Source organism: Phascolarctos cinereus, unplaced genomic scaffold, assembly GCF_003287225.1.
Source record: "Phascolarctos cinereus isolate Bilbo 61053 unplaced genomic scaffold, phaCin_HiC Scaffold_3;HRSCAF=262, whole genome shotgun sequence".
NCBI classification, from domain to species: domain Eukaryota; kingdom Metazoa; phylum Chordata; class Mammalia; order Diprotodontia; family Phascolarctidae; genus Phascolarctos; species Phascolarctos cinereus.
In genome coordinates this window covers 71158413-71184114 of record NW_027555736.1, presented here as the reverse complement: position 1 = coordinate 71184114, position 25702 = coordinate 71158413, and the positions used below count along the sequence as shown (strand labels likewise).

At 43.4% G+C, this 25702-nt stretch overlaps 2 protein-coding genes across 12 annotated transcripts in view; one reads left to right on the top strand and one right to left on the bottom strand.

The window, feature by feature from the left end:
- SHLD2 (shieldin complex subunit 2) overlaps nucleotides 1-9335 on the top strand; it is a 90535-nt gene extending 81200 nt beyond the window's left edge. For 6 of the 7 annotated variants that reach the window (XM_078150920.1, XM_020996901.2, XM_078150921.1 and 3 more), the window contains one exon: nucleotides 217-642. In XM_078150920.1, the coding sequence (XP_078007046.1) occupies nucleotides 217-395 (179 nt within the window). In that variant the 3' untranslated portion in view covers nucleotides 396-642. Of the gene's footprint in view, nucleotides 1-216; nucleotides 643-5691; nucleotides 5864-6249 lie in introns of those variants that run through there. The other variant, XR_013485218.1, reaches the window with a different exon arrangement.
- On the bottom strand, nucleotides 3302-23414 carry SYT15 (synaptotagmin 15). Of its 5 annotated transcripts, none has more exons than XM_020996910.2 (8): nucleotides 23061-23414; nucleotides 20009-20198; nucleotides 18904-19046; nucleotides 15665-15966; nucleotides 10071-10241; nucleotides 8616-8736; nucleotides 5670-5849; nucleotides 3302-4926 (listed from the first exon to the last, which is right to left on the bottom strand). In XM_020996910.2, the coding sequence occupies exons 1-8, from the start codon at nucleotides 23065-23067 to the stop codon at nucleotides 4790-4792; spliced, it is 1251 nt and encodes a 416-aa protein (XP_020852569.1). In that variant the 5' UTR covers nucleotides 23068-23414; the 3' UTR covers nucleotides 3302-4789. The 5 variants fall into 5 exon arrangements, with proteins under 5 accessions (XP_020852569.1, XP_078007051.1, XP_078007049.1 ...); XM_078150925.1 differs by lacking the exon at nucleotides 23061-23414 and adding an exon at nucleotides 22499-23043; XM_078150923.1 differs by lacking the exon at nucleotides 23061-23414 and having other exon boundaries at nucleotides 3302-3902; nucleotides 4751-4926; nucleotides 20009-22014.
- Between the last annotated feature and the right edge of the window lie 2288 nt (nucleotides 23415-25702).

The window sequence follows — 25702 nt, the reverse complement described above, 5'->3', positions numbered from 1 at the left end:
TTTGATATACAAAAGGTACACCATAAGTGATAATCATTTCTTCAACAGGAATAGAGTAACTAGATGCTAGAATGCCATCTGTTTGTTGTGCCTGAAAAGAAGGTAGGGAAATGAGAGTCTTTTGTTCTGAGCAGCAGAAAGGAACAGTAGAGGATGATTGTAAGTGCCACTAGGAAAGGTATCATTATGGTTTCTTTTCTTTTTTTCTTTTGGCAGTCCCGTCTTCGGGGATCACATATGGGATGGTTGCAGCAGACCTGTGCCACTCATTGCTGGCAAGCAGAGAAAGAGCCTACACACTGAAAATTCAGAGCCTTTTTATTCTAGATGAAAATAGCTACCCTTTGCAACAAGACTTCTATCTGCTAGATTTTCATACCGACTTTGAAGCATGATTCTCTATAACCATTTAAGCAATCAGAAGAACAAACTACTGGTAACTGGAGGAGAAATACAATGAAATTATTATTTTTAATGAAATGAAGAATAAGACTTTTTACCTTGGGTTTATGTCTAAAAAACTCCCAAAAAATGTAGCAAAAAGAATTGTGCGTATTTATAGGCTCCAGAAATATTAACTTGAACATATTTTTATTTTTAATAAAACTTGTAGTCATTAAAAAAATAAATTATTTTTCCATATTCTCTCCCAGTTTTCCTTCTGAAATATAATCTAGTGATAATCATAGTGTCACATTTCTGTGTGGCACTTTAAGGGTTACATCTCTTCCCAGAAGAGAACCCTGTGAAGTAGATGATCAAGATGACTTGACAGATGAAGATAGTGAGCTTAAAAGAGGTTAAGTGACTTCCCCGTGGTCACACAGCAGGTTTTTACATCCAGAATAGTTATACGATAATGGGCATTTTCTGTAGGGGTAGGAATTTGCTAAACAGTGAAAATTATGTTGAAGGGAAAATGAAGCAAAGGGGGAGAAAATAAGACAATGACGTTGAGAAGATTTGAGATACAGCACTGGGGAGAAGAGGGAGCTTTTGATAGATGGCCTCTAGCTCCTCTGCAAGATATGAATTGTTAGTGCTTTCCTGTTCTAAAATTACTTATATTTACTATACTTTGTATTTACTTACCTATGTCCATGATGTATCACCCCACCCACCCCATCAGTAGAATGTAAGTTCCTGATTAGTGATTGTTAGTTTTCACTTTGTATTCCTACTGGCTTATGATGAGTAGATGCTCATTCAGCAAATGCTTACTAAATGAATAAAAGGGCTTCTATTGAGAAGGCAGCATAGAATAATGGAAAGAAAGCTAGCTAGCTTTGGAGCTACGAGGACCAGGGTTCAAGTCCCACTTCTGACCCCTACTGACTCCATGACCCTGGGCAAGTCATTAAACCTCTCAGTGCTCTAGACAATTTCCTAGAATTATAAGTAATAGAAATGGCACTGTCCTGCATTGGTGGAGGGAGTTTCCTCCTTCAGGAGTCCCTTGTATTAGTGAAATTATAGGTCCCATCGTTATCTCTGTGTTGTGGAAAAGAACGGGAGAGGTGGTTTGAACAGAGAAGGTTTGGTTCAGCTCATGCAGGGAACATGGTCAAGTCAGTCAGGAAATTTAAAAGGATACAGAAGTGAGGCCTCAGTTGAACCCCAAAGCCACCACCACTTTCTTGTCTTTCAGCACAGAGTGAGGTCCTGGCTTCTTACTATGCCTAGAAGAATTAAACCATTCACTCTGAGCTCCGTCACCTCCCCTCCTCCACAACTTAGGCCTTCTCTGCCTCTTCACCTGTTCTCTCCTCCTTTGTTCTCTGAGAAAAGGATGATCCTTCTCATTGAGGCTGGCCAGCTCTTTTACTGGAGCCCTTGTTTCCCTCTCCATTAGGAAACTGCCTCCTTCCCTGTCATCTCTAAACAAACATTCTCCAGTCTTCCCCCTCCTATAAGAGCCTTTCTCTTTACTCTGTCAGTCTCCACCCCCCACCTTTTTTTAAGTGGTATCTCTGTACCCAGGTAGGCTTCTTGTGTCACAAGCTATGACTCATAGGATGATTAGAAGCCATCCTTTCTGTCACATGAAAAGTGACTGACCCTTGCTCTGCTTTACAGGGAGAGAAGCTTGTGACAAGAAATGTAATTTGCCATATTAATTTCCTTTCACTCTGTCTTGAGAGGTCTTGGACCTGGTTTGTCATCAGTTACATCAATTCCTTTATACCCAAAGAAACATGTTTGCTGAGAGTGGCCTGCCTATTTCCAGGTAGAGATGGAATCAGTAAAATCCTCCAAAGCAATCAGTGTCAAATTGTCACAGAGAAAATGTTTGGCTTATCAGTAAATGTGAAACTATGCTTTAACTTGCCTAAGCCCCAGTCCCCTAAAATCAGGGCCTCAAAACATTGAAACTACAAAGTTGGTTATGCAGGGAGGCAGCACAGGGACCTCTTTAGTTGCTAAAAGCTGATTAAGCTTTGCTGTAAGGGTGTTTGCTACAAATGCCAGCTTAGAGTCCTAAATACCTGGTTCAGGGGTTGGCAACCTTTTCAAAGGGATGTTGATGGAAATGCTTTTTCCACCTCACATGTTGGAGGGTAGGTATTGAACAGATGTCAGCTGACCATTCTTAATGGTGAGTTAATGATCCTTGACACTGCCTCTCAATAGAAGCAAGATGCTAACATGCTTTAAGGAAACCCCCCAAAAGATAGAGGAAGTGCCAAGACTGTACTTAAAACAAAAATTAACCCTGCAGAAAAGTTATTCCTAAAAAAACATGAGCCTAAAAAAAAAAAGGAACATGGGAAAGAGAATAGCAGCAGAGTTAAAAGGTATTAGAGAGACCCAGCCTTGATTGGTTTGGGTTTGGGAAAAGCCACAAAATTAGGCTTCCTTCTAGCTAGATATAGAGCTACATAATGGCAGGAAATAGGTGACATCACCAGGGATCCTTGAACCAATCTACAGTTTCTCTCTCCTTTAGACCACTTCCAGAATCCACAGCCAGAATTCAGTTGCTGGGATGGAGCGATAAGTAGGTTAGGAACCCTCAATGTGCCTCCACAGGCAGATTTTCCATTTCAGCCTTCATCACCTACCTAGCTGAAGAAATGACCAATTATGTACGTCAGGGTAGTTCTTAGAGATAGCACAATAAACAATCAGCAACAGAGCCTGAAGGGGTGGTTCTAACTTCTGTTCACCAATAGTCCTCTAACAATTTCTTTCCTATGTTGCCTCCTTCCCTCTCCATTCTTGAAAAATCTTTATAAACAGGTACTTAGCACAATGGTTAATGCAAAACTCATCTAGAAAAGAAGACGATAGTGACTTGAAATTTCATTCAAAAGTTTTTGTCAGGTATAAAACTATAATGGATAATACATTTAAAAAATAAAAACATCCTATCCCAGCTCCCCATGGTTCACCTCACTTTTCTTCCTTTTTTGATAACACGGAAAAGCGACAGATGAAAACCGTACCTAAACAGTACTTCCTGTAAAATATCCGAGATGCATTTGCTGTTCATTGTGTGACACGAGATGGTTGGAAACCTTCGCTGAATCGTCCATACAACAATGCCATTCCACTGGATCCAGGCTCACAGATTCTGCTGTAAGCTGCACCAGCGCATAATAGGGGCTGTATAAATGTTCATGGAATCAAACCTTTGTCTCCAAACATCAAACTCCAAAAACGCCGAATACACTGCCGTCGGCACCTTCTGGTAATTATAAAGAAAAGGACCGCTAGTCTTGATTCACAAGTGTTTTAATGACCAGAAGAGTATGGGAATGTGCAGTGGCTTAGTTCGAAGTGTATGAAAGCGCAGAAGTTGAGATTTTTTGACCACACCTGGCCAGGGAACCCTCACAACAGAGGTCATCCATTCTCCATCAGGAATTTCACTGTGGTAGTACAGCGCCCTGTCTCAGTCCCTTAGGACAGTATGAGCAAGTATCAGAACATTGAAGTCATTTTGACTTAGACCATCTATAGTCGACTATGGCTGGCTTATCTTTCTCTCTCGCTTTGATGCTTGTAACATTATTTCTTTGCTCTGAAGAGATTTTCTTCCAACTAGCTCAGACAACATTCTTGTCACCAAGGAATCTCATTCCACCTTGAGGTCACTGTATGTCACCAGGATGGGTCCTATGCTACAGATCCCTTAGGCCCACATCTAGAGGTAGGGTTCACATGAGTTTCAAGTAAACAAGTAGTAAGTCGTACATCTCTTACTGTGATCAACTGCTTCCACCCATGTGTAGTTCTCATTGACACAACGGCACACATACACTGGGCAATATTTTCCTAGCTTCTTCCTATTTCTATCCTCTTAAAACAGTATTTCCTTTTGTAGCTGAATACAGAGAATCAGCCTGCCTACAAAAGAGTGCTCACGTGTGCCGATAGGAATTTAAGCTCGGACAAAACCAAACTTTGTCCCACTGACATCTGTACTATTTTGCAAACAGTCTGAATGTCTGAAATTCTGACTTAACTTCAGCTTTACAATGATAAGTGTCCCAAAACAGGACTTTTAAGAGTATTCCACAAGAGAGAAAAGAGGACATATTGGGATTTTCCCTGTGCTAACCAAGGAAAGAGGAGGCCCTGTTTCTGACGTAGAACCAGTGAGGACATCTTCCTTCATCTTATCAGAGTCTGCTCCCTGCGTACACACCCCACTATGAGGCCGGCCTGGTGGTTCTGCTAGCTGTTGGGGGAAATGGTGATGACACCTTGTTCTTATGTAGTTTTCTAAAGGAAGAGAAACAGTTACCAAAGCAGAGAAGTCGCTGTCCCTGCAGACCAGGAGCAGTTAGGTGCTTCCAGACAGCGCATGCCACCTCTTCACCAGTTCCTTGGGTTTATTGATCATCTCATTCCAGTGTTCCAGTTCTTTCCCCCTCGTGTACATGAAGGGTCCTACTACTACACGGCCCAGCTGGTGGCTTTCTGGATTAAAAAGGGGGGTGGGGGAGGGAAGAGGAGCATCCATTACTCTTTTCTGTACATGATTGGAGTTAGCTCAGCAAGACATTTGAGTTACTTCTCACCCTCCCTCCCTTTAAAGAAGCAGCAAATTCATTCCCCATTATACAGGTGGGAAAACAGTTATAACCTTTGAACTTGTATTCCAATATCTGTGGCCATATCTTCTATAAAATAGTGATAGTAAGGAATCCTCCAAAATTCAATTAGCCAATGTGGGACTCTCTTTTCTAACTGAGCTGTAGAGGCAGTATCATATGGTAGATAGAGTGACAGGAAATCCTCGATTCAGATCCCTGCCTCAGACACTCAGGGCACTGCAGCCCTGGTCAAGCAAACGCTTAACCTCTCAGCCTTGTTCTCCTCAACATGAGGCAGCTGGATGGCACAGTAGATAGAACACGGGAACTGGAATTAGGAAGTCCTGAGTTCAGATGTAGCCTCAGACCCTTACTAGCTACATGACCCTGGGCAAGTCACTTAACCTCTGTTTGCTTCAGTTCCCTCAACTGTAAAATGGGGATGATAATAGCACCTTACTCACTAAGTGAGATAATAATTGTAAAGCACTTACCCTGGCATATTGTAGGTGTTAATATAAATGTTAACTATTATTATTATTATTACTATTATTACTGCTGCAATACTATAAGGTTATTTGAAGTCTGAGTGTCCAAGCTCTGGGTAAGAAAGACAAACTGCCTTACTGTCCCCTTCTGTGTTCTGCAGCACCGTCAGGCTCAGGCTTGCAGTGTCTAGCTCCCCGGGATCAGCCTTGAAGCTAAAAGTCTCATTATACACAGGATTGGGGGAGCCCAGCACAGCAGAGGTCTTCTTGCATTTGACGAATTTGTTGTGGTTCATCAGCGACACTTTGACAAACACACCTAAAGAAACCAAGGTGAGAATCACTGGTAGATTGCAGAGGGGACACTCTCCCTGGGAAGGCCATAAAATCTTTATACTGAAAACAAGCTTCTATGGCAGCATTTTGCCAGAATAAACCAGTCAGTAGAAGCCGAATGCCCATTCTTACCTGTTAAACCTGTAGAAGTGTTTCCCAAGCTGAACAAGACAGGATTTTCCCCTCCTCCTCCTCCACTTCTAGAATATGCCCAGTTTGGCAAACGTGCTACTGTACTGTGCTCTGGGAACTGAGCCAACATGACCCATAACCACTGCAGCCAGAGGCCATTATCAAAGGAAACGGGTTAATTATTTTAATGTCTTTCTAGCCTGCCCATCCATCTTAGGAAAGGCTTAGTGACAGCTTTTCCTTCCTCCCAGGCTTTCATTGTCCAGACAAGATTTTTGCTTATTTGAAAATAACACAAGACCCTGGCACCACATTCACCCAAGCAGCAAGCAATCTCATGAAAATGGCAGCTGTGTTTCCAGGCCCAGCCAACAGGCCCACTCTTCCAGGAGTCATGACCTTCCCAACATTTCTGTTCCACAGGAACTCCAGGCTCTGGACTCAAGCTTCTTTAATCCCTAAGAAATCCTACCAAGCCTAAAGTGAACAGAGAAGGCTGACTCCCTTTCTAAGGAAAATGGGATCAACTTTCCCTATTACCAAAAGGCCATAAGAAATGGGGGAGGGGAAAGGATACACAAAAACACCTCAATGACCAAGTCCCTGGCTTCTTTTCTCCCACTGGGTCCTTTCCACCTTATGCTCTGACTCTTCCCTTGCCCTAAAAGAGCTCCCAGCCTTAGGGGAGTGGGGGTGAGGGTAAAGACTTGTCATGCTCGCAAATCAAAACTACCCGAGAAAGGATGAGATTAGGGAGACTAGGGCAGAGTGCTGGGGGTGGCAGGGACAGAGAGGGGAGATAATTAGTGACAGAGGTCAAGGAAGGCTTCCTGCAGGAGGTTAAAGAAAGGAAGATGTAGGCATAAAAGAGGGGTGGTGGGAGGTATAGAGAACAGTGTGAACATGGAAAGGAAAGAATTCAGGGCACACAGACAGCAACTGGTTCAGTTTAGCAGTATCCTAAGATCACAGATACTCAGTCCAGCCTCAGAGAAGCCCTAGCTTTCTGTGAGGAGTTCAAGTTGGGGGAGCTAGGTGGCACAGTGGATGGAGCACCGGACCTGGAGTCAGGTTCAAAGCTGGCCTTAGATATTTACTAGCTGTGGGACCCTGGGCAAGTCACTTGATCCTGCTTGCCTCAGTTTCCTTATCTGTAAAATGAGATGGAGAAAGAAATGGCAAACTACTCTAGTATCTTTGCCAAGAAAACTCCAAATGGAGTCACAAGAAAGTCAGACATGACTGAATAATGTATACATATGTATACCTACAAACGCACACATACATACATATGTATACATATGCATACACACACACACATATATGTTCGTGGATCCCTATACATCATGCCCTCCATTCCTAAATACTATTTGTTTGCATTTATCATCTTTACATCTATGTCACGTGAGCTTTTATATGCACTTGTGTTAGAACGTGAGCCCCTTCAGAGACAGGATGGTTGCCTTCTTTGTATCTGTAGCCCCACCAACAAGCACAGCGTCTGCCACTCACTAACATGCTTTTTGACTGATCACTCAGAAGCCATCTAACCCAACTCTCTCATTTTACAGATTAGGAAACTGAGACCCAGGGAGGCAAGGTGATTGCCCAAGGTCACAGCTACCAAGCATCTGAGGTGGATTTGAATCCAGGTCCTCTGACTTCAGAGCCAGGATTCTTAGTTTATACTAGACCAAATAGTAGAAGGGAGTACAATATAATAACAAATTATAACAAATGGGATGAGTTGATGGGGACTAGAAATGTTTAAGCCTGAAAAAGATGTGATTTAGGATGACTGTGCTGGCTATTTTCAAACATTTAAAGGGCTTTAATGGGAAAAAGGGATTCAATTTGCTGCTTTGCTCCCGAGGGCAGAAGGACGTGGGCTTTGGATGATATGTGTCAAGGTCTGGTGTGAGGAAAACCTTACCTAATGATTAAAGCTATCCCGAAGCAGAAGGACCTGCCCTGGCAGGGAGTAGGGGTTCCTGTCACAAGTGGTCTTCAATAAAAAATGAGATGACCCACTTGTGGGGGTGTCATAGAAAATAGTCTTGTCCAGGTACAGGTTGGATTAGATGGGCTCTGAAATTTTATGATTCTGTGTGATTTGAAGAAATGGGTTGTGGAGAGTGATGGCTTCTCCCCCCACCCCCCATCCCCCCATCCTGCCTCCCTCGCCCCAACTCTGCAAATTGGAAAAGAGAAGAATAAAAAGGCTCTGAAGTGATCACTTTGTTAGGGGCAACTTTATGAGTACAGAGTTTATCCCCCAGGGCAGGAATTCTTAACTGACCAGAGGCCACCGGCCCCCACAGTCTCCAGATTCCTGAATAGATTTCTGGGATTCTGTGAACCTGTATGGGGAAAAAATATTCCACCTTTCTTACCACTAATCTCTAACTGAAATTTAGCATTTACTTTAATTATAAATGTCGGCAACAGAATACCATTCTGAGAAATGGGTGCACAGGCTTCACTAAACTGCCAGAGTGGTCCATGGTACAAAAAAATGGTTAAGAATCCCTGCCCCCAGGGCTTCTAGACAGGAGGGCTGCCGTGATGGAGGCTAAATTCCCAGACATCATCTCAGCCAAAGGGAGGCAGAACTCACTGACAACATTCCGGTCATCCTGGAACTTCAAGCCCTTAGCTCTTAGCACCACCACAGTTAGGCGTCCCAGGTAATCATTGTAGCTGAGAGAAAACTGGATGTCGCCAAACTCAGAAGGGGGCTGTAGAAAACAGAATGAACAGTCAACTTTAGAGAAGAGATTTGTCTGAAAGGCATAGCAAGTGGCTTCCATGAAACCCCGAAACCCCTCACCTTCTCCAAGAGCCACAGCGATTTATTCCAGGTAGGGAGCCCACCATGCCAGTGCTGTGACTGGTATACTCTCTCCCTTGCTCCCCTGTTAGCCTCCCTAGCTTACTTCAAAGCCCACCTCCCATATAAGGCCTGTTCTGGGGAATCCCTGACTATTAATGCCTCTCTTTACCCCCAAATTACTATATATAGTGTATGTATATGCTTTCTATATATCTTATATATACTTATGTGTGCAAATGTTGTTTCCCTGTTAAGAACATAAGTTCTTAACTCCTTAGGACCTAGCGCAGTACCTGGCTTTGTGTACTGCTGATTGATAAATAATCTTTACAATCCCTTCTGGCTCTCGATCTATGATTGCATGATCACAAACAGGTCAACAAAACAGACTTTGAAGTTAGAACATTTGCATCTAAGGAATCCCTTTCTGGACAATTTCCTTAAGTCTTTATATTCTTTGCAAAATTTCTCCATCTCTGAGAAATAAATTTTGTTGATAATTAATGTTTGCTGATTTTTTTCACCATTTCTTATATAGATGGTTTCCTGGACTCATCCATGGTTGGTACTACCTTACAAGACTTTCCTTAAGTGAAAGTCAGTAGTTTGGGGGTTGGGTTTTTTCGCTGTGTTATTCTGACAACCAGGGCAAGAAAAGAATGTGGTGCATTCCCATGGGTCCCCCTCCCCATCTCTACAAAGTTATAGGGGAGAGATGTCTTTTCGTATCTCTTCTATTGGAGCCAAGATTGTTCTTAATAATTTTGCAACTTTTATTTTCTATTGCTTTCTGGTTATTGTTCTTTCCATTTACCCCAAGCTGATTCTTAATAACCTAAAAAAAGTAAATCGGAGGGAGGGTGTTCTTTGCTGGCTGGACACCTAGCCGGGGCAGTCTCTAGAACAGGAGCTCCTATGACACAGCCACTCCTTCCCTCAAGCAATCAATTACACATCAATCCAAGGCAGCATGGTTCATTGAAAATGTCACTGGATTTAGAGTTAGAGGAACCTGAGTTGGGGAAGTCATTAAGAAAAAAGCTTTCTGGGCCTCAGTTTCCTCCTCTGTAAAATGAAGGAGTTGAACTAAATGACTTGCAAGGTCCCTTCCCTAAATTCAATGATCCTTACAAAATCCACCCCAGCGGTCTACTGGAACCCTGCCACAACCTAAGAAGTCACTGCTCTAACACAGGGTGATATTTGCTTAATGAACTTAACCTTTAATTAGTCACCTACCTCCAGGCTCTCTGCTTCCAAGTCTCTCCAGACAATGGGCCGACCATCACTTGTTAGCATCTCGTCTTTCAGTGGGAAGAGCACTTGGCCCAGAAGGTGATGCTTCCTTTGCTTGTCCACGTGGAACACTGAAAACTTCAGCACCCTCTGATTGATTGTTCTGCTGGATACCTGAGGGGTGGGGGGAGGGACCCAGGACCAAGTCAAGTGCCAAAGAGGGATCTGAGGGATTGCTTTGGTTTTTCAAATAACAAGTATTTATTTTCTCTCTCTCTCACCCACCTTCTTTCCATTGAAGGTGGGGGAGGGAAGGTGGAAAGGAGGGAGCAGAAACGACCCTATAACAAATATACATAATCAAGCAAAACAAATCCCCTCCATTGGCCGGGTCCAAAAATGCATATCTCAACCTGCCCCTTGAGTCCATCACGTCTCTAGGTAGCATGCTTCATCAGTCTTCTGGAATCCTGGTTGGTCATCGAATGGATCAGTTCTTAAGTCTTTACAAGTTGTTTGTCTTTATAGCATTGTCATATTATATAAATTATTTTCCTAGTTCCACTCACTTCACTCTACATCAGCTTATAAAAGTCTCCCCAAGTTACTCTGAATTCTTTCTGTTCATCATTTTCATGGTGTAAGAATGTTCTATTACGTTCACATTACACCACAAGCTGTTTAGCCATGGCCCAACTGATGTAGCCCGTATTTGTCTCTCTTGTCCCCAAGGACATCATGGGAGACTTTGTCAGATGCCTTGTTAAAACCCACATACATTTCATCTATGTTATTCCCACGATCTATCAGTCTGGTAACCCTATCAACCTTCCTGTACTTGTACAACATTTTGTTCCATTGTTTTTCATACTAAGTGCTGGCATGCTGCTGAAAACGGGTTTAGTAAGGTCTAGGGGGTGCACCTGCATGTGAGCAGCTCTGCACTCTCCTCTGAAAAGCTGTACGCAGAAGAACTGGCCAGACAGATGTTGGAGGGGCTTCAGAAGCTCTAACCAACACAGTAGCCAACTGTGAGTTCATTGAATTTAGGGTAAAGTGTGTCGCCTGCCTATCGACAGAGAAGTGATGGCCTACTGGTATTGAATGAAGCATACGTTTTCAGACATGGCCAACGGGTTGATTTGTTCTGCTAAGAGAGTCTTCCATTGGGGTGGAGAAGTCATTGGGAAGTGTTAGTGATATAGGGAAAGAAACCCAATTGGCATTGGAAAGAAAGAAAGGGGGCAGATGTGCACCAGATAATGGTACAGTTGGGTAAAGGTTGGATGATTGGATGACTATGGAGAGGCAACATGGAGTAGTAGACAGAAAGTCTGCTTCAAAACCAATTCAAGTCCTACTTCTGACACCTTGTGACTATCTGACCCTGGGCAAGTTGTATCAAACCTACACCAATGGTATCAAACTCTAGAGAAATGAAGATCATTAATGCATATGTAAAGATCCCTTGGGCCACATATTAACTTAGTTTTAAAATGTCATATTGTCTGTGCTTTATTGTATTTTCATTTATTTTGTTAAATAGTTCCCAGTTACATTTTAATGTCTGGGGCATTCTCAAGAGTGTTGGGCTGTATGCAGCATGGTTGATACCTGCTCTAAACAACCCTTTAAGCCTCTCAGGTGCAGAGAAGATGCCAATCTGCATTGATAGAGGAAATTTTTTCATCAGGGAATTGTCTGGACCAATGAAATCTCTAGTCCAGTCTTTCTCCCTTTAATGACTACATCCAAAGTGTTGTTTAACGTATATGAACTTCTATAGTATTTAATGGAATGTCCCAGGGCCCTCTTATCTTCAATATTTTTATCAAGGATTTGAATGAAGGTAGAGATGGCATATTTGTCACATGTGCCGATGACACAAAACTAAGAGAACAGCTAGAATGTACTGGATGACAGAATCAAAATGTAAAGCAAAAAAACAAAAAAGGTTTTGGAAGGGTTACAATTGTGAACTGAATCTGATAAGAGCTTGATAATTTCAGCCTAACAAAATGAAATGGATTAGGGACATGTAAAGGAATAGGGACATATGAAAGGTCTTGTACTTAGGTTCAAAAAAGTCAATTGTACAGGTATAGAATAAGGAAGATGTGGCTAAACAATAACTCATGTTTTAAAAAAAAAGACAAGGATTTCAGTCATTTACAGACTTGCTGACATGAGAGACTTAACCTTGCCCACAAGATTCCCAGTCATGCCTCTCAACAGGTCCTTTCTGTATAAGGTCCTGAAACTCCTTTGTGCAGGGTATGGGGAATGAGTTAGTCTTGCCTACGAGGTTCCAAGCTTTATTTAGCTGGAAGGAAGCAACTTTTTACAATTAGTCAAAAATGCAATGAAGTTGCCAGAAAAATTAATGCAATCTTAAGGAGCATTAACGGAAGAATAGTGTCCAGAAAAAAGGGAAGTAACAGTCCTACTGTTCTCTGCCCTGGTTATACCACTCCTCAAAGATCTTGTCCAGTTTTCTGGGAACCACATAGTAAAAGGAACACCAACAGCTAGAGTGTTTCCACAGAAGAGAAATTAGGATGATGAGTGAGGCATCTCAAAAACATATTATATAAGGAAAAATGGAGGGAGTTGGGAACCTTTAGTCCAGAGACAAGCCATACAATGGGGTAGCTAGGTGGTGTAGTGGATAAGAGAACTGGGCTTGGAATTAGGAAGACTCATCCTCATGAGTTCAAATCTAGCCTCAGACATCTTACTAGCTGTGTGCCCCTGGACAAGTCACTTAACCCTGTTTGCCTCAGTTTCCATATCTGTAAAATGAACTGGAGAAGGAAATGGCAAACCACTCCAGTACCTTTGCCAAGAAAACCCCAAATGAGGTCACTACTGAAACAACTCAACAACAAAGGACATATCATAACCACCTTTAAATATCTGAAGTTCTATTGAGGTAACTTGTGGATTCTTCTACCTCTTAAAATCCCCTTCTCTTTTCTCACATACCCACCCTGCTAGTTACAGCCCTCATCTCCTCTTGCTTGGACTATTTCAATAGCCTCCTAACTGGCTTCCCTGCCTGTAGTGTCTCTTTTCCAATCCATCCTCCACACAGCTACCAAACTGGTGCTACTGAAGCCCAAGTTTAACCCTGTCACTCCCTAGCTCAAAAAGCTTCAGTGGCTCCTGTTGCCTCTAAGATCAAATTTAAATTCCCATTTGGCATTCAAAGCCCTTTACAACCCATTTCCAAAATGTTTCCAGATTAATTTCACATAATTCTCCCTTCCATATTCTACATACTCACCAAGTTGGCCTACTTGCCATGCCACCCATCTTCTTTACCTTTGCAAAGACCATCTGCCATCACAGCCCTCTGCCCTCCTCACCTCTAACTCTTAGAAGCCCTATGTCCATTGGAGCAAGGCTCAGCTCAAGTGCCACCTCGAGCTACAAGAGACATTTTCTGATCTGTCTCCCAATAGTTGTTAGGAGCCTCCCACCACCACCAAAAATGACTTGTATACATCTTGCCATTGCCTCTCTGGGTGCTATTTCCTTTCAGTAGAATACAAGTTTTTTTGAGGGCAGAGACTTGTTTTGTCTTCGAAACTCCAGAACCTAGCATAATGTCTCACACATAGTAATAACTTAATAAATGTTTTTTAATTGAATTGCACAGAAGAATATTAGACTTATTCTGTGTCACATCAGAGGGCAGAACTAATGAGTAGAAGTTACATAAAAAGGCTATTGTTTTCATAGAAAGCAAGGCTTCACTGGGGGCCCATGAACTTGTTTTTTTTTTTTTTTTTTTAAATCATATTCCTTTTTAATGGAGGCTTAGGAAAGCTGCTAATCTTGCCTGGTTTTGCTGATAAAGCAAAAAGAAAGATGAAGAGATTCTAAGTACAATTATTATTTCTTTTTTAAAATTAATTTATTTTTAGTTTTTAATGTAAGTTTTAAATTTTCTCTCCCTCCCTTCCCACCTCCCTCCCCAAGACGGCATGCAATCTGATATGTGCTCTACATATACATTCCTATTAAAAGTATTTTCACATTAGTCATGCTGTGAACTTGTTTTTAAAAATATTTCGATAACTGTATTTCAATATAATTGGATTACTTTATGCATTTAAAAGTATTATTCTCAGACGAGGTTCAAAGGCTTCACCAGACTGCAAGGAGTCCATGAAGCAAAAACAAAAAAATTTAAGAACCTCTGATATAAAGGAAACCCTTTCTAATAACGAGACCTGTTCAACAACAGAATTCACTCCTTTAATTGGCAATGGATTGCCTATCAAGAAGAGCCTAAATTTGGACATGGCCAATGCAGGAATGTATTCTGCTTGGCTATAAATGTTTGTAAGAGGGTTTTTCCCCTTTGCTTTATCAATGTGGGGAGGGAGTGAGGGAAAGATTGTGGGTCTCAAAATAAATAAAATTGAATTTAAAAAGAAAAGCTAAAGCCTACCTGCCAGAAATGTCATAGAAGAAATTTAGAAGAAAATATTTGGTATTTGGAAAGAAGTTTGATCAGATTACTTCTCCAGTCCTTTCTAACTACAGTTATTGATTTTATGATTGACGTTTAAAATACAGAAGTGAAGGGGCAAAAGATTTGGGGTGAATGAATTTTTTAAAGCCACATTGCATTAGTAAATGGAAAAAAATGAGGTCTCAATGGACTGGAAGAATAGAGACTGCTCTATAATTCTTATAGGTGTAAGTGAATGAAAATACCTACTACCAATTAGAGCGTTAGTTACTTATTTTTAGATAATACTAATGACACCAGGGCTCCAAGTTGCAGGGTGCATTGCCTGGCTGATAGCTACTACTCTTTGTTCCATTATTCTTGAAGATGCTTGTTCAAATAAAATCTGATCCAACTTCTAAATATCCTGGAAACTACTTTCATAATAATACTAATCTTAATTTCTAATACTGTAATTCAAGTGAACAAATGCTTGAGTGCCTATTATGTTAAATGTTTTTTTTTAACTGAGCAGTGGTATATAGGGGCCATTCCTGGAAAACCCCATCCCACCCTGTGCCTTTTCCCTGAGATTACCTTTTATCTTCTCTGTATTTTTCTTACACATAAATCGTTATTTATATGTTGGCTCCTCCATCAGAATATAAGCTTATTGAGGGCAGGGACTGTTTTTGTCTCCCCCGTTTTATTGCATCACCAATGTAAATATGCTTAAAATGCTTGTTGAGGTGCTAAAGACAACAAGTGGAGACTGCATACACGGAGAAATAAAAGGACTCCACTGAACCCCACAGAGCCCATTCCTATTTTTTTTTGGTTAGGCAATGGGGTTAAGTCACTTGCCCAGGGTCACACAGCTAAGTAAGTGTTATGTGTCTGAAGTCATATTTGAACTCAGGTCGTCCTGAATCCAGGGCCGGTGCTCTCTCCACTGCACCACCTAGCTGCCCCTCCTATGCTCTCAAGTGCTAAAGCTGACCATGTGTGCATTAGGAGGATGTGGAGGGGAGATGGACAAAAAGAAAGGGAAGCAAGCTCTTTTCCAAACACGCCCCAAACCTTCCCAGGATGCACCTCTGGGCTCCCCCATTCCATTCCCTGGGGGAGTCAGTACCTGGAAAATGAAGTTCTCGTCAAATTGTGGGTTGGCGGTTTTACGCTTGGTTTTGGACTGCAGAAAGCGCCGCTCATCAGGCAGCAGATAGAGCTTCACTAAGGGACTGCAAGTCTCTGACAGGGAGGGGGTCTGCAGCCTCCGGGCCTTGATGAGGCCCACCAGTAGCCTCTCGGCCTCCTGCTCATACCCCACCGTGAACCACAGCCTCCCCAGACAGCCTTCGGGGAAGTCCGTCTCACTCTTGTCCTCAGGAAACTTGTAAAGCTCTGGATTGATTGTCCCAATCACATAGGCACCCCCTGAAACAGAAACATCAAGAGCTTCAGGGAGGAGGACACACTGATATATAACAGACAGAGAAAACAACCTTGAATTACTTTTTTTTTCCTACAAGGAAGTTAGTTTAGGTGAGGTACTAGAGGTGGGTAAGAAGCTTCCAGCTTCCACACCCATCATGACCGGTAAGCTCCTAAGGCAGCCTAGGGAGGAGGGGGGGAAGGTCTCTCTGGATCGAGTTTCAGATATTTGATGAAGGAGGTGGCTCCAGAATTTAGAAGTCATAAGAATTATACACAGGTAGCCAGGTCTAGGCCCAGACCTGGCTTCAGAGTAGGAAAACCCAGGTTCAAGTCTCATCTTTGATATATATTGACCAGGTGACCCTGGAAGAAGTCACTTTACCAGTGATGGTCACTGGCGATTCTCTTGAGATTACGAGTTGCAGAACAGTTGCTGATTTGCCCTGGGGGAGGGAATTTCGTGACTGGCATTTCCCAATAACAATAAAAGCATAGGTATAGACTCAAAAAGAAAAAGAAAGAAAGGTCTTTCTGTTTCAAACAAATTTTTCCACTCACTTTCAAACAAAGCTCCCATTTTTACTCTATATTTACTCACACTGTTTTTCCTTGTCTAGACTGGCCCTGTCATTTCCAGAGACACCCATCAATTCACAATCCCTTCTCTAGTAATAAAAAAGCAACTGATAAAACAACCACATTTGTGTTGGGGCTAGCTAAGTGGCAGAATGGATAGAGTATTGGGCCTGGAATCGGGAGGCCCTGAGTTCAAATCTAGCCTCAGATCAGACACTTGACACTTACTAGCTGTGTGACCCTGGACAATTCACTTAACCCCAACTGCCACACACACAAAACAAACAAACAACAAATTTGGAAGCATATGAAACATTCCAAACCTCTACAATTAAAAAGAGTCTTCCTTTTTTTCTACTTAACTGAATCTCAAGTCTTAGCTCCTCTGTGAAGCCTTCTCTGGCCACCTGAGCCCACAGAAAGTTCTCCAAATTCTATTTAAATGCACACATTTTTAAGTGCCCACTATGGTGTGTGCAGAATTTGTTTGTCATTGGAATTATGAAATTTAACTGCTACACGTCTTGAAGTTTTGCAGCACAAAGTTTCTTTGTGGAAGTGATCTGTAGATTCTTTCAATTTGGCATGTCCTTTTTCGGGTTCAGAAGTTCTGAGAAGTTTTCTTTTATTATTTCTTGCATTAGGTCGTTTAGGTTTTTGCACTGGTGTATGCTTCTGGAAGACCCATGGTCCTTCGGTTGTCTCTGTGCGTTCCTCCCTTTGATGTGTGCTTGTATAGAAGTCATGTTTCATTTTAATGTTATTGGTTTTTGCTTCTCTTCTTCCAGATTGTCCCTCATTTCTATGTATTTTCATTCCCAATCTGTTACTCTCTTATTTCTGTGGTGGCTTACCACCATAGATTTATATTTTTCTGTTCAGCCAATTACTTCTGCCATGCTGGCCAAAAATTCTGCTTTCAGAATTCTTATTTCTCAAAGCATTCCAGGGTATCCCACTGGGATTCATGCTCTCTGGAGAATCCACAGGATTGTCTGCCCTCAGTGTTGATTCATTTTCCTTTGCTTCACCACATTTTTCATAGATGTCTTAATTTTAATCTTTTTTCCTTATGTCCCTCCACTGCTCACTTTATGATTCCTTCCCCTCTGATGATAGTTTCCCCAGGTGACTGGACTTCAAAGCTGTCTCAACCTCCTCCCATAATGGGCAATTCACATTTTACCAGCCTTCATCTGTGCCCTAAGTGTCTTCTAGGGGCACAGAACTGGCCCCAGCTGGATGCCAGTCCCTTTCCTTCAAGTCCAGTGCAGCCATACACACTCCAACATCTTGCCCTAGTTCCCCATGTTCATCAGTTCCCTGGGTATTCTTCCAGCACACGGTGCTGCCACACCACACAGTCACAGCCAGGAAACTTCTGCCTATTGGTTTCCCAAGGTACAGAGATTGTGGGATCAGGGGCACAGGGGTTGAGTTCTGCTGCAAGACCATGAATCAGCTTGTGCAGCCCTGCCACAACATGGCGGCCAGTGGGGGAGGGGGTTAGCAATTAAGGATTAGCTTTCTTTGCCATTAGTTCATCAGTTTGTTTCCGCCTTAGGGTTCTTGGTATCTTAGACCCTGGAAACAGGTAAAATTGCTTTCTCTCTTGTGTATAACTCTTAATTTGGAGAAATTTGAAAGATCTTGAGATCTAAGGAAGTATCTACTGCTACATCTTATTAGTCCTGGGATCCAGAACCTTTCCAGCCCTTTCTATTATGCCCTTCTGTGCACTGTATACTCTGGCCAAACAGCCTAACTCTTTGCCCCCCTGCCTCCCCAAACCCCACCAAAACATACCGTGCTCTGCCACCTCTGTGTCTTAGTCTACGTTGTTCCCAGTGTCTGGAATGCTCTCACTTTCTTCACCTTGTGGCCTATCTAGTCTTTAAGGCCCAACTCAAACGCTCCCTCTTCATTTGAAGCTCCCTCTAATCTCTAGGCTGAGTAATTATGATCCCCTTTGGACAATCAATAGCACTTTGGCAACTCTACTGTTTTTGTTTTGTTTTGTTTTGGTTGGGCAATGGGAGTTAAGTGACTTGCCCAGCATCGCACAGCTAGTAAGTGTTATGTGTCTGAAGTCATATTTGAACTCAGGTCCTCCTAAATCCAGGGCCAGTGCTCTATCCACTGCACCACCTAGCTGCCCCTCTAATGTATTTATTATGGAAAATTTTGTATTATTGTTAATTTGTCTGTGTCTTATTGCTTTATTAGACGAAGTCCATGAGGATAGGGACCTCATCGGATCTAAACTTTATATCTATCCCACCACCATCAAAGAATTCAGTATACAGAAGGAATATAATAAATGTCTATCGAATGAGTCAAGCTTGCATGCGGTCTGCTCACCAAGTGAATGAAAAGATGATCGAGGCAGGAATTCTGGGGCAATGTAGGGATCACTCTCATCCTGGATCTTCTCTCCATTGGTCAGAGTAATCCAATCCCGGCCGTGGAAGGAGGGAGGAATAACAAATGGGATGCCTTGGGTCCTGTTTACAAAAGCAAGTAAAGACAGAAGAAATGAAATGACCAGAATAAAAGAAGGCAAGTGGGGGAACAGGCCCAGAAAACAAGAATGGGGCCAGGGAGGAAGGATAAAGATGAGGGGAGGAAGGATAAAGATGCGCTGGGAGACATAAACATATAAAGGGGGTACAAATTCTCCTTCAGGGTCTCCTATTGTAGCTCCTCAGGTCTTTACAAATAAAAGCAAAGAGAAGGACCCTGAGTCCTGACCAGCTTGCCCCACCCCCCACTGGGGCAGCTGGTGGCACCACGGATAGAACACAAGGTCTGGAATCAGGAAGGTCTGCGTGCAAATCCAACCTCAGACACTGAATATCTGTATAATTTTGGACAAGTCACTTAACCTCAGTTTCCTTAATTGTATAATAGCACCTGCCTCCCAGGGTTGTTGTGAGGATCAGATGAGATAGTTGTAAAGCACTTAGCATGACTGGCACTACATAAATGATGGTTACTATTATTATTATTATTATTATTATTATTACTACACCCCCCAAACTCTTCAGACCAAAACTTCCATCTGACTTGCTGATGCTCCAAGAACCCTTGAGTCTTGCCACCAACTCTCATATAAATATTTTGTTTCCCCCAATTAGAGTGAGAGCTACTTGAAAGCAAGAGACTGTCTTATTTTCCTCTGCCTATTCCTAGGGCTTGGCACACAGTAAGTACTTAATAAATGCTTTTTTTTCCTTTCATTTGTTCAAGAATAGAGGCAAATCTCTATATTCTTCACACCCAAGACTTCATCTTTTAGGGAGAAATGCCAAAGCCCCAAACAAATCGGATTACTAGGAAAAAAAAGTCACTGCAACAGATCAGAGATAGCCCCGCCCACTCCCTTTGGCTTGCTTATTCAGTCTTCCTTCCCTCCTCCCGTGGCCTCTCCCTTCCCATGCCAGGAGGAGGGCTGAAGGCCATTCACCTGTTGGGTTGGATCACTGCTGACTGGGAAGGCTGCTTCTCCTGTCCACCAGCCGGGGATGGTGTTCCATTCAGCTCTTCATAGGCAGGGGCAACGCATAGCTTCTTCCAGAGACAGTAGCCCATAATCCCAATCAGAACCAGCAAGAGCAGCCCTGCAATCACTCCGCCAGCCACTATAGTTACCTGTTCTGGGGCCACAAAGAATCGGGGAAAAGCAGATGGAGAGGCTTCCTTCACCTTCACATCCTGGGGAAGCCGGGGGGACAGCAAGCAGCTCCGAGGTTCCATTTCCTTAAGCTCAAATACTGCCCCTTCATTCAGTTTTATCCTAGTTTGACCCTTCCTCCCTACCTTCTGCCATGCCTCTACCACCCAGCCCCCTCCTTCCTAGACACACACACACACACACACACACACACACACACACACACACACACACACACACACACACCCTTGCCACCAGGTTGCTAAGCATAGGGCAGGACTTCAAGTAGAAGGGAAGCAAAACAAAACAAAACAAAACAAACCAAAAAAACCCAAGATTCCCAAAAAACTACCCCCCCCAGCCCTTAACAGTGCCTTGTGAGTCACAGGAAGCAGGAAATATGGTTATGTGAAAGCCACAGAGGAAAAAGCTTTGGGGGAGCACGAAGAACACACTCAGATAGTCAATGACTGGAATTTAAAGGAATTACAATCCAAGCAGAGCACAGGCGCTCATCCTTGGCTGCGGGTCTCTTTTCCCTTTGTGGGGAAGTTACTACCAAGAACTCAACACAATACGTGGTAGGATATGATTCCTAGTGGTTATGAGAGGCGGTGTGGTATAGTGGATGGAGAGGCTGACCTTCGAGCCAAGACCTGCTTTCATGTCCTCCCTCTAACACCTACTGGCTAGACAAGGAATTAGTGCCCGGGCTACAAATGGCGCTTATCTCCCGGCACCCCAGTGGCCCTGAATTTGCCATTAGGAAGACAAAATCGAACTGCGCATAAGCCACTGCAGTAAACATTTATTAACCCAGGTGGTGCACTGGATAGAGTGCTAACACTTAAGAGTTAGGAAAAATCGAATTAAAATCCTGCTTCTGACATTTACTAACTGTGTACCCCCTGCCAAGTCACTTAATTTCTCAGCCTTGGTTTCCTCATCTGTAAAACAAAGATAAGAATAGCATCAACCTTACAGGGCTGTTGTGAGGACCAAATAAGATAGTATATGTAAAGCATTTTGTAAACCCCAAATCACTTTCAAATTGCTAACTATGAAGTGCCGACTATGTGCAAAACACTCTACTTCGTGCTGACATTCCAAAAAGGCGTAGGACATACGATGGCTTCTCTGTATGTGGATTGTTCCTGGCTCAGAAACTGCTATGAAAATGAACTTGGACTTAATTTTCTGCCTTTCTGTTTTTATAGGCACACCCACCAATCAAAACACCCCTTCCTTTTCCTTTCCTCAAATCAGGAAAGCTCCCAACCCAGATTACTTCTCTCCAGGGCTTAAATCAGAAGCTTCTCCCAGAGGATTCAATCCACCTCAGAAAGAAAGAAACACAAGACAAGTTGCAATGGAAAGAAGACTCAATTTAGACTCTTAATGGGTGGGTTCGAGTCAGAGCTCCATTACATACTTTCCACATTATCTTGACCCCTTGGGGCCTCAGTTTTTTCATCACTCAAACAGGGGATTCTATTTGCTTTACTTACCTCGAAGACCTGTTGTGATGAAAATTTTTGATTTCTGTAAAGGACTATATAAACTCGAAGCACTCCACAGTCACAGAACATTAGCTATAGGCAAATAAGCATTTATACATTTTCCATTTCCTTGGTACAAACTGTTCCCCTGGGGGGGTGGCAATGTCTAACACTGGCTGTCTTGCAGTAGCAAGGCTGCTACTTCGTTTTGATGTGACTAAAACTTGATCTTTCTGGAACCCCCAGTTTCTCACCACACATACACAGACATACACACAGACACACAGACACACACAGACATACACACAGACACACACACACACACACACACACACACACACACACACACCCATCCTTCCCTAGTCCTAATACCAACCCAAAGGAATCAGTCCTGGAGAAAGGGCTGATTTCTATTTCTTAGACATACCACCACCCCTCACCCCAAATCACATCTGCCCCTCCTGCCCCAGGCAACAATGTCAAACTCTTGCCAGACTGATTCCAGTCGGCCCCTGGAATACCTGCTACCCATAGAAGTCTCAGCACAGTGGAAAGAGGACTGGCCCTAGAGTTTAAATCTTCCCTCACTGACTAGCTCCACGACCCTGGGCAAATCACTTAACCTCTGCCTCAATTTCCTCAGCTGTAATATGAACTCATCTCCTAGAGTTACTATGAGGCTTAAGTGAGGTCATATTTGTATAGTTCTTAGCACAGTGCCCAGCACATAGTAGAGGCTTACATACTTATTTCCTTCCTCAGTCACCCTCCAAGTGGTTCTGACCTGGAGAAGTAAGGAAGACCACCTTGTTGTGACATTTCATCTAGTTCGGACACCTGTGGCAATAATAGGAGATTCCCCGAGTCCCTCTTGATTGTCTCACACTCTGGAGCAGCCGCAGGATAGTAGGAATCCGCTGAGTCCTGCTGAGTCCCCTTCTTACAAGAGGGATGTGTGAGCTCACAAATACAACTTTTCTTCCAACCAGACCCTCTTCCCAGGTCCCTGCCAGGCCGCCCTCCCCAGCTGCTGCACTCCCACAGGCACATTTGAGCGGCCCTGAACACAAACCCAAGGCCAAGCAGGCCCAGGGTCCCTGGGGGAGGGGAGGGGAGGTCCCCCGCTCCAAGGTTGGGAGTGGGGCTGGGCACTCCCCCGACAAGCCCTTTCAGGCACCACCCGTGGCCTTTAGGAACAAGTGCCCTCCACCAAATCCCAAGGCAGCAAAGTGGGGGAAACACAGTGCGGGGAGGGTCGCTGTCCACCCGCCTGCTTAAAAGCATCCCCAGATGGCAGGTGCCTCCTAATTTGGTCCCTCGATTTGGAGACCTGCCAGGGCACTTACCAGGCATGAGTCTGGGGAGCAGCTGGGGTGCCCCAGAGACGGGCCAGGGGCACAGGAACCTGCCTCCCGCTCCCCGCCTTAGGGGTGGCGCAAGGACAGCAGCAGTGGTGGCCTCTGGGCTCTCCTGGTCTGGGACAACTCTCCCTGGCTCCGGCGTGGGCAGAGGCACCAGAAGGTGACTTTCCCCTCCAAGGTGGATGTCCCGGACCTTGGGCCACTCGCTGACCTGAGACGAGCGAGCAGATCCGGGCTCCTGCTCTTGCTCCTGCTCTGGCTCCGGCCCCGAGCGGAGTCTCCACCCCTTCAGAGCTGACTTGGGGAGCGCCAGGGGATTTAAAGGACTGCGCTGGCTGGAGAGCCTTGGGAAAGGGGGAAAGGGGCGGGCCCGCTCTCCCTCCTTCCGTCCCCCCTCCCTCCAACACCAAGCCCCAGGAGCCAGGCAAGTGTGTAGCTGCCTCCCTCTCCCTGAATTTGAATCGCTCACTCTGCTGACTGGTGGCTGTCTGGTGGAATGAGTCGGCGGCAGGTGTCTGTCTGGTGACCACCGGCTCCACCTTGAAGTAGGTGGAAAAGGGCCCAAGTAGTGGGTGCTGCCTGCCAGGGCCAGTGCGCTGGAGGAAACGGTGGGAGTTGGTTAAGACGTTTGGCCAGATGGATAACACAGGTTTTATTAGGCCCATTTTGCAGATGAGAAAACCGGAGCTGGGAGAGGTGTTAACTGACTTGCCCACTATCACAGAGCTACTAAATATCAGAAGTACGAGATTTAGCTTCGCTGGCTTTCACTAAGTAATCCCACCTTCTACAGGAAGCCTTCCCTAACCCCTCTTAATTCCAGTGCCTTTCCTCCGTTATTTTTTTCTTCCTATTTATCCCGTGTATAGCTTGCTTTGTATATATTTGTTTGTACGTTGTCTCCTGCATTAGACTGTAAGCTCCTTGAGGGCAGGAACTGTCTTTTCCCTCTTTTTGTATCCTCAGCTCTTAACACAATGCCTGGCACATAGCAGGCCATTAATAAATATTGATTGATTAATTTGAACCCAGGTCTTTTTATCTCCAAACACAAAGCTTAATTTACTACTCTACCATGTGCCCCATAGATGAGCTTGGGAACTCGGGAGCTGCCTGATTGTAAAAGCAGTTACTGGGAGAGTAAAGACTGTTGGGTGGGAAGACATTTGTTTACAGAGTTAGTGCTGCCCCGTATTGATGACTTGGAGAAAGAAGTTATGCTTCGATAACAAAGACAGATCTCTGCTAGATAAGCGCTGGACGATCAATCAAAAAACATTTCTCAACTGCCAGACATTGTGCTGGGCCCTGGAGGGAGGAGATCATAGAATCTTTGAACTGGAAGGCAACTACACTTATTATTAATGTTACTAATTAAAATCAATGATAGTTAAAATGGAACCTGGGCTCTTACGTCTCTTCCTATTCAACATCTGTAATGATGCCTTTTTCTCCCTCCCCTCACATTTGTCTAGGGCTCTAAATTTCACATCTATTATCTCATATTACCCTTACAACAACTTTGTGAGATTATCTCATAAGATCACAGATCTAGGCGGGAAGAGACCTTAGAAAACTTGTCCAAGGTCTAAGGTAGTGAAGTGACAGAGCTGGGATTTGAATTTAGATCCTGTGACTCTTAAGTTCCTGGCTCTTTATCTTGTGTCCCACTGCCTTATTTGACAGATAAGGAAAGTTCAGCCTACTGCTTCCAGGCAGACTTAATGACAGTGGTATTGCCGTAACCAATTTAATCAATGGCTGTTTTTGCCAGACTAGCACCCTATCCTGACAGGGGCACCAATGGACATATTGTGGGAGGAAACAGTTTAACTCTTGGTATAAATCTCTAAATATTAGGGACTTCTCCCAAACAATCTAGTTTCCTTCAATAACTTATCATGACATTCTCATCTAAAATTATGTAAATATTTATGGTATGTATTTCTATAACTCTTGTGTCAGAGAATTCCTTCTGACACTCTCACTTGCCTGACTTGTTGCTCCCACCTGGATGGAACTGGCAGATGCTAACCCTCAAGTAACCACCAACTCCCCTTATAAGCACTGGGGGTCACAAGGCTTCAAAATATCAAAAAGTTTTATTTAGAAGTAAAGGATACAGAAAATACAGTCAAGCCCAAAAGAATTGAGAAATTTTGCCCTTGGAGAAAACCATCACTCTCCTTAGGGACTTAGTCTTCTACCATGACTCACAGTATTATTCTGTTTTTTATTTTTAATTTATTTTTAGTTTTTAACAATCATTTCTGTACACTTTTGAGTTTTAAATTTTTTCTCTCCCTCCCTCCCCCCTCTCTCCCCAAGACTGTGTGCAATCTGATATAGGCTCTACATATATATTCCTATTAAACATATTTTAACATTAGCCATGTTATAAGGAAAAATTAAAACTAATAGGAGGAACCACAAGAAAGAGGAAGCAAAACAAATCAGAAGAAAAAAAAGAGCAAATAGTATGCTTTGATTGACATTGAAATTTCATGGTACTTTTTCTGGATGTGGATATCATTTTCTATCACGAGACTTGGAGATGTCTTAGATCCTTGCATTGTTGAGAAGGGCTAAGTCTATCAAAGTTAGTCATCACACAACATGGCTGTTAC

Coding starts and splice junctions, on each gene's coding strand:
- SYT15 (XM_078150922.1), bottom strand. CDS start 20,298: ATGGAACCTCGGAGCTGCTTGCTGTCCCCCCGGCTTCCCCAGGATGTG. Junction 15,967..18,903: donor ATCATCTTTTCATTCACTTG/GTGAGCAGACCG, acceptor TTTCTGTTTCAG/GGGGTGCCTATGTGATTGGG. Junction 5,850..8,615: donor GGATGACCGGAATGTTGTCA/GTGAGTTCTGCC, acceptor TGGTTTCTTTAG/GTGTGTTTGTCAAAGTGTCG.